Genomic DNA, 11,778 nt, shown 5'->3' with positions numbered 1-11,778 from the left:
CACGGAAGGGTACTTTTGTCTATTTTATATTTTTACATAATTATGAACCAAACAGTAAAGATATTTGATCAAAAGACCAAACATACACGGGCTCACCTAAAAAAGGACCAAACATATTTTCCCATATCAAACAGGGGTCTCAAATCGTATGTGCCACTAAAAATAGATAATTCTACCCTCCGTTGGAGATGCTGTAAGTGCGTACAAAATCGGTCTAGAACTGGACTACACATCCAAAGACCCGGAACTGACTGCACTGCGCCCGCCCTCAAAAAGGCAACAAAAGGCCGCGTTTTTCACTGAGAAGCATCAACAGCAATGTAAAAAAAAAGGGAAACGTGAAATCCTACTGCTACTACTAGTCTACCAGCTCAATATCAGCTTGGTTATCATCTCCTTCTTTTTCATCATCCTCAACGAGAAGATTTTAGTTGTCCAGGGTTTAGGTATTCTCATAAAGTTGATTAGGTTTACCCAAAAGAAGAATCGTTAACCTCGTAAAGAAGATTATCTCCGTAAGTATACTATTTATGTAATTGATTAAATCTCATCTAACTCCATAGTCCATACTAGTATTAAGATACCATCATTTGTTTGAAGTAACAAACCCCTTTGGTTTCATTTTTGTGTGTTGAAATTGGAAATGTATCTATTTAAACCTAGAATTTCAACTGTTTGTGGAAATGCCTAAGAGAAAACAATGTCTGACATTTCGATTGTGACTTAGTTTTCCTTTCTTAAAATACTCATGTTTTGATTTCTTGGTGTCATTTTTTTTTATCTTTTTTTTTTCTTCTGTAGAAGGATAAGCTTGCTGAAAGGCCCAAGACAAGTGTGTAGTGTCAAATTTTGATTTTTGTTTGTCTCCATTGATTGAATTGTTCAGTGGCAGCATAGTTCTTCCTTTTTATTTGTTTTGTAGCAAAGTCGATACAATGGCTATTAAAAGTATGAACTGTAGGAAAAATACCTTTTGCCTATTGGTATCATTGAAGTGAAAGCCTAAATTGATTCATGAAACAATCCAGCTTCACCATAAGGAATGGCCATTGTTGTTTAGCTTTATATGTTTCGCATTGATTTTGTTTTCTCAAATTGGGTTTGGTTTGGTAAATTGGATGAGATTGTGGGTTTTAAGCTGCGATTGTAGGAGACTGGGTGCTCATGCAAACAAGATTACAACAATTATTTATTTGATTATGTTGTTATTAAATATGTGTACAGTTGTACCGGTAATACTTATGTGTAGGTTGAACATAATCCTATGATTCCAGCATTATGAATATAGCTGGGACTGAGAAAACAGTTTTATTGTGGATGAAGATGAAGTGATGGTATAAAATCTATGATACCAAAAGACATGGGGTATACCACATTGCCTCTGAATGGAGTATCCCGCGTGGATGAATAACATAGTTTCTCTCCTTGTGAGTGGCTACGTTCTCATGAAAACAAGATCACATCATCTTTTTTGGTGGCTATTATGTTTATTAGATTATGTTGCAGTTAATATATGTACAAGAATAAAAGTTTCTCGATGACACACAAGCTCCATCTGATGGTTATAGGTTGAACAAAATCCGGGGATTCCAGAGTTATGAATATAATTTGCACTTGAGAACAACATTAGTATGGCAGGTGGATGAAGTGATGAACTAATATCTATGAGACCAAAAAAACATGGGTTATACCACATTAACCTTGAATGGAATATCCCGCCTGGATGAATAACATATATTTCCTCCTTTTGTAAAAGACAAAACTTCACATTAGTCAATTTGAAAGTTACGGGTTATTAGCCTACAAAGAAGTGATATTAGAATGTTCCTGACAGTAGTTTATTCAGTTGTGTTGGTCCAGTTTATCTATTGTCCCCGATATTTTCCCCCCACTCAGCATAAGATGATATTATTTTCTGTTATAGTGATTCACAAGGGGAGAAGTACAGTCGGCACGGGAGCAACAACAGGTTTCATCATCAGAATAGGTCCTACTATCCCAAGAAAATGCAACATGATGTAAGTTTTTTCTACGAGCACAATGCATCCAAGAACACACCATCAGTATGATATTATACTTTTCAGAAACTACTGGATAGTTTTTTTCTTTTTTTGTTTCAATTTTTCGTGTGTTGCACATCCCTTTGGCTAGTGTATATATTAGCATTACTTATATGTTTTTTGAGTTACGGTGTTAATGATCACCAAAAGACGCACATGTTAGGGCTATATTAGTATATTTGTCAACTCTATTTGGTTGGAAACTTGAAATAAGTTGGATTAGAATTTGAACAGTTATTTGACTGTTTGAAGTATCTTAAGAGCCAAAACAGACTCGGCCCCTCACAATAAAGAAATGCTAACTGTATGAAATGTGGGTTTTGTATGGTACCTCTGTATCTATCATTTTATTTTATTTTTTGAGAGGAAGATGAATGTTTGTGGTAGAATTTAGACATTGAGCACTCAATACTATAGGTGGTCAAGTTATGAAGAATTTTTCTCTTTCAAGTCGGCATCACTATATCTGTTTCTGCATCCGCTATACGAAAAGTACCAAACAACCTAAAACTAATTGTTTTCTCTTACTTCCCGTTTTACCTGGCAGGGAGGTGGTACATATAAGCGTAAAAGGTTTACTGAGGAGGAATTCCCAAGGGAGGCCACTTCCCCTAGTTATGCTTCCTATCTAGAGACACTTATGCGGGATAGTGCACCACCACCAGCAGTTGGCACTTGGCCTCAACCAAGGAGGAAAGGGTTTGATGAAGAATCTTCTTTAGCAAGAGACTCGAGACAACATGACAAGCCTTATGGTGATTCATTCCATGAACTGGACAGATTGCAGGAAGCCAAGAAATATCATGAGATTGATAATTCTAGTAGTGGATAAGTTTCAAGATAGCTATCACGGCACTGACAGCTACTACAACCATGGGTATGATGAGCCTGAGAGGCTTAGTGGATGTAATCGTGCTGATTTTCCACCTGATGATTCTGATTATGACAGAGGTGGTAAGAGAGATGATAGTTGGAAAAGGCGTGATTCCCGTGAACGTGATAAAAAATGTTTGAGTCGAGAGAGAGTTCAAGCTGATTATGACAGAGGTGATAAGAGAGATTATAGTTGGAAAAGGCGTGATTCCCGTGAACGTGATAAAAAGAGTTTGAGTCGAGAGAGAGATCAACCTGATTATGACAGAGGTGGTAAGAGAGATGATAGTTGGAAAAGGCGTGATTCACGTGAACGTGATAAAAAGAGTTTGAGTCGAGGGAGAGATCAATCTGATTATGACAGGGGTGGTAAGAGAGATGATAGTTGGAAAAGGCGTGATTCCCGTGAACGTGATAAAAAGAGTTTGAGTCGAGAGAGATATCAATCTGATTATGACAGAGGTGGTAAGAGAGATTATAGTTGGAAAAGGTGTGATTCCGGTGGACGTGATAAAAAGAGTTTGAGTCGAGAGAGATATCAATCTGATTATGACAGAGGTGGTAAGAGAGATGATAGTTGGAAAAGGCGTGATTCCCGTGAACGTGACAAAAAGAGTTTGAGTCGAGAGAGAGATCAAAGTCCACGAAGGAGATGCCGACATTCTTGTTCACGTGGAGATGATGATCGTCAGAGATCAAAGTCTCCTCAAGGTTACAGCCACCGTCGAAGTTACCTGGAGGACAGCTATGATGTAGGCCAGCACAGTAGTGGTGGAAAGTTAATGAACCGTGATGTCAGGACCATTCTAAAGTGGTATGCATAACAGATTTATCATATTACTATCTTGGATATTTACGCCGAAATATGTGTTGACTGGGATCACCATTTCTTCCACTTGTAGGTTCCATGTGTGACAGTTGTGGTGAAGGGTTTGCCAGAGAAGACAACCGAGGAAGATCTTTATCGGATCCTGGTAATTTGAATTCTGACTTTTCTCTCTCTTGTCATTCGTCTCTTGTTTGTTTCTCATTGTTCTACCGAAACTTGATAGGAAAAGAAAAGAATTTTGCTCAACCATGCAATTGTGAATATGGATTGCTTCTATTTTTAGGAGGCATGGGGACCGTTTTGTCGTCTCCGCGTTATAAAACAACCAAACTCTGTCTCTTCCGGTGGATTTGTTGATTTTCCTTCCATGGTACTTATTTCTGTGGCCATTAACTTTATTATCCACTTTTTAATTTTATATCTAGAAGCTCATTCTCGGGTCATAGGTAACGGCTCGTAAGATGGTGGATGGAATTGGAGATGCTGGCCTTGTTGTTGATGGGAGAGCTCTTCTATTTCAGTTCAGGTACATGATTTAAGGAAAAGCAAGGTCTTTATTAGTACTTCATTTTCAGTAGCAACACGTAGTATTCTTTAAAGTGCGCTTGACTTCAAGTTGTACACCTAAACAAAAATATTGATCAGTTCACATCTTAGTTCTAGATGTAAACATGTGCAGTCATCGAAAAATGTGTTTACAACAGATAGCAGTAGTAGCGGATGTGGTTCAAAAGAAGAAGTAAATATCTTACAATCATTTTTTTTCTTTGAAACTGTATATAACTCTGTACAACTTATGATCTATATAAAACTTACGAAATGCTTCATATCCACGTATGAGCAAAAGCAGAAGAATTACGATTACGAGGAATATTTAATGTTTACCATGCCGAGCAGTACAGTTCTGATGTTGGGTCGTAGTGGTATCTCAGCTGCTAATTAAGTAGTGTCTGAAAAGAAGAAAAGTATCTAGTCGGCAAACGTAAAACCATATCTCACACTGGAGAAGAATGAGCTGGCAGAATAAGAAATACAAGTTCCAGATGACTGAAAATCAATACTTGACATGTTTACGTTTTCTTATCCACTATGAAACATCAACATCTTGAGTCGTATTTCCGTCATTTTAAGTTATAAGAACCCACTGCCGGCACTATTGGAAATGGCACATGAAATGAACTGAATCCCAATCCTATTAATAAACATAAGTTATTAATTTGTAATGGTTATATTTTGCTAGCCTGTAACAAGAACAAGATGAATATCATTAACTAAACTAACACATTAAGGATGTAGATGAAGTGCTCATGAGTAAGTATATTCATTTCTTCATTCCTTTCTTTCTTGAACTTAACTTCTGTATATTTAGTAGTTGCTGTTGATTTTGTGAATGGTCGAAGGGACTCTACTTTGTTTTTCATCTTTAAATCTTTAGTTCTTTTGCATTTGGATGAAGTTCGTAATTAATGATGTAGTTGCGTGTTGGTTTTGTGAATGATCGAAGGGATTCTACTTTGTTTTTCAATTGTTAAATCCCTAGTTCTTTTGCATTGGATGAAGTTCGTAAATGATGACGCAACCTTGATTGGAGAAAGCAGGATAAGGAAAAAAGAGAGCCAATCAAAACATGAAAAGGAAAACAGAAGGAAGAAAATAATCAAAAAAGCAATAGAAAGAGCTGTCCAGCATCAGCAAGATGGAGAGGGAGGAGAAAAAATACATCAAAAACAGAAAAATCTGCCACAGCAGCAGAAACAACCGCCACAACTACTTGAGGTTGATGATATCCATCTGAGCCTTCTTCACATGGTATTTCTTCTTCTATTCTTGAGAAAAGAATAACTGCATCAAGGAACTGCAACAGCAGCAGAAACAACCGCAACAGCAACTACTTGAGGTTGATGAAGTCCAGCATTACCCTTCTTCACATGAGATTTCATCTTCTATTCTTGAAGAAAGAATGACTTGCATCAAGGAAGATCAATATCCAAAAGCTATTAGGGAAGCTAATGAGATTGGTGGTCCAGCTGTAGTGATGAGGTAAAGTTCAACGTTTTGTCGGCATTTTAGCGTTTAACTTTATCCGTACTAATAGCTTTTGATCCTCGTAGATGACGTGGTTTTTCCATTATCTACTGGTTTTCTGTAACTTAGTTTGTTTAATTTGTTTAGTTTGCTTGTCTATAGGTTCTTGAATGATCCCAAGGTTTTACAGAAGATGGGGGATGGTATGGGCTTTGGAGCTTCAGGAGATGTTGTCAATCCAACTGAATATAGACTATATAGTGCACCATATGATAATGCAGAAGATAGATCTGCCAAAGAGGGCACATCAATTGTTCACCGGACTGGTGGTGTTGGTGACACTGAGGTAATCCCCTTGTAAGATTTAGAGACAACCGAAGAAGATCTTTATCAGATTCCAGTAACATCTAGAAACTTCCAACACTGAATTTTGTTCTCTTATTTGTGCTCGACTCGCCTCTTGTTTAGTTTCACCATGTTAAAGTTATTTACTTAGTTTGTAACGAATTGAAGAATGAATAGGGTTGTTAAGAATATTGTACATTTTAATTTTTTAGTTTTCAAAACCAAAATTTCTGTACTTCCACATTTGTTTGCATATTAAAAACTAGGATTTTTGCAAAAATGATTTCATTTATTTCTTGAACTTAGTCTCTATACATTCACCAAATACTATTTGGTTTCTGGAACGATCAAAAGAACTCTGCCAAATTTTCGTTAAAACCATAGTTCTTTTGCATACGATGTAGCTTATAATCATTAATGCAATCCCTAAATGGCAAATTCCTTTATTGTCGTCAAATAGAAGGAAATGGATAGGTTGCCGAACGAAGAAAGGGTTACAGAAGGAAGGAAAATGTCAAAGAATCAACGGAAGAATAAGAGGAAAAAACTCAACAAAAGGAGGACTGCACTGGCTGCACAATTGTAAGTCCATAATGTTTGATTCTTTGATTTTGTGTCATTTTATTGCTCTTATAGTCTCTCCATCCAAACCCCTACGCATGGAAAATATGTAGTTAAATGGTTAATTTTATGATACTTTTACTAGGAGAGCAAATAATGCTCTTTATACTGGTCGTGGAAGAGAGGAGTGTGTGACACCAGTTGCTTCGGGAAACATTGCGGCCGTGTAATTTTTTTTTTTTTGTTTTCTTTTTTGCTATGCCAAATGTTCTGTGAAAGTTTGAATCATCCCTCTAAATTCTTCGATTTGTGTTTCCGTATCTGTTTTTCATGCTACAGCCCTATTGTAGAAGAACTTGAGATTGGTAATCTCCAGCACGACTTTTCCGCAGATCCTATTTCTACCTCTATCTCCGAAGAAGGTCTTGAAGAACTAATGTCTTGCGTCAAGAAAGATCTATATTTGAAACCTATTGTAGAAGATATCGAGATTGGTGGTCCAACAGTAATGATGAGGTAATAACTAATAAGTCATAGATTTCGGCTAAATTTTGATGTGTAGTAACTTGTCATTCTTGATAATAACATGGTTTTGTTTATATTGGCTTGTTTTTAACGAAGTCTGATTTTGTACTTGTATATAGGTACTTGAATGATCCTGAGGTTCTGCGGAAGTTGGGGCAGGCAATGGGTTTTGGACTTTCAGGGGAAATTGTAGATACAGGTAAACATAATGCACCGGCTGATTATGCAAAAAGTAAAACTGCCAAAGAGAGTGATTCGATTGTCCTCGCTGGGAACAAGGGGAACTGCAGGCACAAGGATGTTGTTAACTAAGGGTTGTAGTACCAGCATGGAATGAGGCTACTATAGCAGAACCAATTAATTTCTATCGGTTTTGCTATAACTGTTGTGGAGGGGGGCATAAGACATCGCAATGCCCTATAGAGAAGGTGCAAGCAGCAGACAAATGTGAGCAGACAAACACTGGGGTTGGGAATAGTGATGTGCATCCTCCTGGCCAGGTCGTAGTACCAGCATGGAATGAGGCTATTGCAGCAGAACCAATTTATTTTTATCGGATTTGATGTGTCTGTCGTGAAAGTGGGCATTAGGCATCGCAATGTCCTAAATAGAAGGTGCAAGCAGGAGACAGATATGAGCAACCAAACACTGGGGCTGGAAGCAGTAATGTGCAGCCTCGTGGCCAGGTTCAACTTTTTGCTTTGCACCCTCATGAGACTGAGAATGCTACATCGGGAGGTACCTTCTTTATTTTAAGGGAGACTATTTGTATTTTGTTTGATACTAGAGCTACACAATTGTTCATTTTATCGGCTAGGTTGCATACTGGGTATTAGGTTGCTTTATTGATTATATGTTTGATGGCTTTATATTTGGAGAACTGTGAACTGTGGTGATGGCATTTTAAAAGAAGTCGCGCGCAGAACAAGTAATTTATTACTTGCTTTGATTTTCTTGACTTGTAGTTGGTACTTCTGAACCTACATGCTAATTAAATATACTGTCCCAAGGGTTGTGTTAACATAGATAACATAATTACTGCTTTTATATATGGTCGTTCATATACAGGGCTGATGCGAGGCAGTTGGATATGTTACCCATTAAGAGTATGATCATATGCTAACTTGCTGGAATGGTGTATTCTGATAAGTTCATGTACAGCATCTAGATATGTGTGCTGGGATATGACCCTTTACATCTTCTAAATGACATATTATTTGCACATAATTCAGTAGGATATTGGCATAACATATATGAGATGTGTTCCATTACATCAGATAGTATATTTGTCGCAGTATGGCTTGCTGGTGTGATGTATAGGATGGGTTCCAGAACATCATGTAAGTGATCTATTTGTTCATATGGCAGTACTCAAATATTGTTGCAGTGATTGGCTTTTAGTGTACAGAGTTGGTAGCCGTAAATAAGTTAGTCAGTTTTGCAAGGAGTTCCAAATTGTATGTTTATTTCCTTATGCCTACCATGACTCCGCGACCGAGTGAAGTTGCTTGGAGTTTAACTCCCGTTGATAAATTTTCAGGTGTAATTCGGGATGAGAAAGAGCTTTGGTGATTCCAGTTTCGGGTGGATTTCAATGGATATATCTACACTTCTACCGTCTTAATTTCTTTCTTGCGAGCTGTAGTTGTGAGATAGTTGGATATTTATTTTGGTAGTTTGTTATTTTCAATGGGGACTGGAAACCCTTGGCGAAATAATTGTGTCATCAAGAACCATTTTATTAATCATCTTTTATAAAGAAGGCTATTATCGGGGGTCACATTCCATTAAAGGGGCGTCACCTAATAGGATAAAAACGGGTTATCCATAAGTAATATCAAAAACCTCTTATTTCAAATAATTTTGTAATGACTAAACAACCCTTATTTAGTTAATTTTAATTTAATTTAATTAGATAAAAATTAAATTAACGAATTTTGTTGTATAGTGAATTCTAGGACAAAGTTTTTGTGTGAAGAAAAACTGATCGTAAAATAAACTTCTACGGTTGTAAATAATTCAAACCTGGACGTAAAATCACTTCTACGATTGGAAATAATCCAAACCTAGATGTAAAATCAGATTCTATGGTTGGAATTAAAAGGAATCTGGACGTAAAATGAGCTTCTTGGAACTAATTCAAACCTGGACGTAAAACTACGAGCAAATAAAATTCTACGGTTGGAATTAATCCAAACCTGGACGTAAAATCTCCAAACCTGGACGTAAAATCACTTCTATAGTTGGAACTTAAAGAAAACTGGACGTAAAATCGGATTCTACGGTTGGAATTAAAAGAAACCTGGACGTAAAATGAGCTTCTACGGTTGGAACTAATCCAAACCTGGACGTAAAATTACATGCAAATAAAATTCTACGGTTGGAATTAAAAGAAACCTGGACGTAAAATCACTCTTAGTTAAAGGATAATCTAAACATTTTATATATGTGTTAGGATATCCCATAACCACTTTTTTAGACATTAAGAATCCAAATGAAACCCCTCTATTGGAGTGTGACGCCCCAATAATAGCCACCTTTATAAATAAATCCATGAAATTCCTTTCAGCATACAACTGTTCCACAATTTCTTGAGGTTGCTTAATTGTCATTTCATGGAGTTGCATTTGATACCACATTATTTCTCCGACAATATTTCTCCGACAAATATCGTTTTCCTTGTTCCGGTTACATCTTTGTGGGACCCACCTATCGTAGTTAACGTCGGTCAAATCGTCTGAGCCTACCACAGAATCGAATTGAGATCGCCTGGAAAGGCAACAAAAGGCCGCGATTTACCAATATCCTGTAGGTTGGCGGAGGTCTAAACTCTGAAGAAACGTGAAATCCCTACTGTCACTACCATTATTAGCAGATTAATCATCTCCTCTTTCTCATTATTTCAACCAGGAGATTTTAATGTTGTCCAGGGTTTAGGTCTTCTTGATTAGGTCTTCCCAGAAGAAGAATCATTTAACTACTCACAAGAAGATTTTCTCTGTAAGTATAACACTCCTATCAATTTGATTGGTTTATATCTCATCGTATTACGATCCCATGATTTGGTTTAAGTAAAAAAACCCTATGGTTTTATGTTCTCTGGATTTTTTTTATTTTTGTGTGACAAAAATATTGGAAATATATCTGTTCCAACCTAGAACTTCTAACTGTTTGTGGAAATGCCTAACAGAAAACAATGTTGACATTTCAATTGTGATTTAGTTTTCTTTTCTTAATATACTCCTGTTCTTGGTGGTGTTTTTCTCCCTGTTGAATAATAAGTTTGTCAGCCCTAATACAAACGTCTAGTGTCAGTTTTTTATTTTTGCTTGTCTCCTCTGATTAAAATGTTTAAAACATATAGATCAGTTGTAATGGCAGTGTAGTTCTTCCTTCTTTTTGTATTTTAGCAGAATACCTAATAATGTCTTTGAAGTCAATGAAGTGAAACAATCCAGCTTCACCTTAAGGAATGACCATTATAGTTTAGCTTGGTATTCTTTGTATTGAATTTGTTTTGGTAAATTTTGGATGAAAGAGTGGGTTTTTTAAGCTGTCCGTATAGTAGACTAGGTTGTCATGGAAACGAGGTTACAACATCAACTTCTAAGTGGCTATTACGTTTATTACATTATGTGTTGTAGCAAATATATGGACAATTGTACCGTTAATAGTTATGTTCTAAAATAAAAGTATCTCGGCGGCACACAAGCTTCATTCAAAGGTTTTACATAGTGTAAGTTGAACAAAATCCTGTGATTCCAGCAATATGAATATAATTGGGACTTGAAAACAGCAGGTGTATTGTGGGTGAAGATGAAGCGATGATCTCATATCAAAGACATACCACATTTTCCTTGAATGGAGTATCCCGCATAGATAAATAGCATATTTTCCTTCCTTTTGCAAAAGACAACTCTGCATTAGTAATTTGAGAGTTACTTGTTCTCACCCCCCACTTTGGGACCCAGTTTATCTGTTGCCTTTGATATTACCCCACTAAGCATAAGATGATATTCATGTGTCGGATCTTATCTCTTATTTTCTGCTGTAATGGTTCACAGGGGGAGAAGCACAATCAAGGTTCAACAATAGGTTCCGTTTTCAGAACAGGTTCTACTATCTCAGAAAAATGCAACATTATGTAAGCTTTTCCTACAAGCACAACTATCAGTATGATATTATACTTATAAGAAACTACTAAACATAATAGCTTTTTTGTTGTTTTTTTTTCCTTTAATTTTTCGTGTGTCAACAGCAAAGACCTTCTTTACAAGTCCCACCCTCAAATATGCCGCAGATGCAGCCACCACCATCTCATTTACCCCTCCTACCACACTCTCATTTGTCTCGCCCTCCCCCAATGGCAGGTTCTTTGCCCATGCCCTCGATGTGTAACTCACCACAATTGCCACCAATGCCCGTTCAAATGGTATTTTATTCTGTCTCTCTCAGGTTATGATATTTTATTTTACAAGCACAGCGTATACGATAACACACTCAGTTGGATATTATACTTATATAAGAATCTAACAGAATAGTCTTTTTTTTTTTTTTTTC

The 11,778-nt window shown here is 36.8% G+C and overlaps 2 protein-coding genes across 24 annotated transcripts in view; both read left to right on the top strand.

Moving 5' to 3' along the window:
• Window positions 1-275: 275 nt before the first annotated feature.
• LOC113298936 (ankyrin repeat domain-containing protein 2A-like) lies at window positions 276-9,086 on the top strand. Of its 12 annotated transcripts, none has more exons than XR_003334486.1 (12): window positions 276-515; window positions 1,925-2,018; window positions 2,608-3,747; window positions 3,836-3,907; window positions 4,046-4,132; window positions 4,209-5,802; window positions 5,950-6,133; window positions 6,596-6,714; window positions 6,839-6,919; window positions 7,033-7,209; window positions 7,338-8,558; window positions 8,759-9,086. XR_003334486.1 is itself a non-coding variant. In XM_026547836.1 (11 exons), the coding sequence occupies exons 6-11, from the start codon at window positions 5,723-5,725 to the stop codon at window positions 7,528-7,530; spliced, it is 837 nt and encodes a 278-aa protein (XP_026403621.1). In that variant the 5' UTR covers window positions 276-515; window positions 1,925-2,018; window positions 2,608-3,747; window positions 3,836-3,907; window positions 4,046-4,132; window positions 4,209-5,722; the 3' UTR covers window positions 7,531-8,743. The 12 variants fall into 12 exon arrangements, 2 of the variants coding, with proteins under 2 accessions (XP_026403621.1, XP_026403620.1); XR_003334484.1 differs by having other exon boundaries at window positions 6,593-6,714; XR_003334485.1 differs by having other exon boundaries at window positions 6,593-6,714; window positions 7,338-7,956; window positions 8,759-9,085.
• Window positions 9,087-9,810: 724 nt separating this feature from the next.
• LOC113298934 overlaps window positions 9,811-11,778 on the top strand; it is an 11,145-nt gene continuing 9,177 nt past the window's right edge. For 11 of the 12 annotated variants that reach the window (XM_026547832.1, XM_026547830.1, XM_026547827.1 and 8 more), the window contains exons 1-3: window positions 9,811-10,218; window positions 11,283-11,362; window positions 11,477-11,650. In XM_026547832.1, coding sequence (XP_026403617.1) covers window positions 11,351-11,362; window positions 11,477-11,650 — 186 coding nt within the window. In that variant the 5' untranslated portion in view covers window positions 9,811-10,218; window positions 11,283-11,350. The remainder of the gene's footprint in view (window positions 10,219-11,282; window positions 11,363-11,476; window positions 11,651-11,778) is intronic. The other variant, XM_026547829.1, reaches the window with a different exon arrangement.

This window comes from Papaver somniferum, chromosome 7, assembly GCF_003573695.1.
Source record: "Papaver somniferum cultivar HN1 chromosome 7, ASM357369v1, whole genome shotgun sequence".
Taxonomy (NCBI): domain Eukaryota; kingdom Viridiplantae; phylum Streptophyta; class Magnoliopsida; order Ranunculales; family Papaveraceae; genus Papaver; species Papaver somniferum.
Note: the sequence above shows the minus strand (reverse complement) of the source record. Positions and strands in the feature narration are given on the sequence as shown.

Bases quoted from the DNA above. Each gene is read 5' to 3' on its own strand.
- LOC113298936 (XM_026547835.1), top strand. From the start codon at position 2,801: ATGACAAGCCTTATGGTGATTCATTCCATGAACTGGACAGATTGCAGG.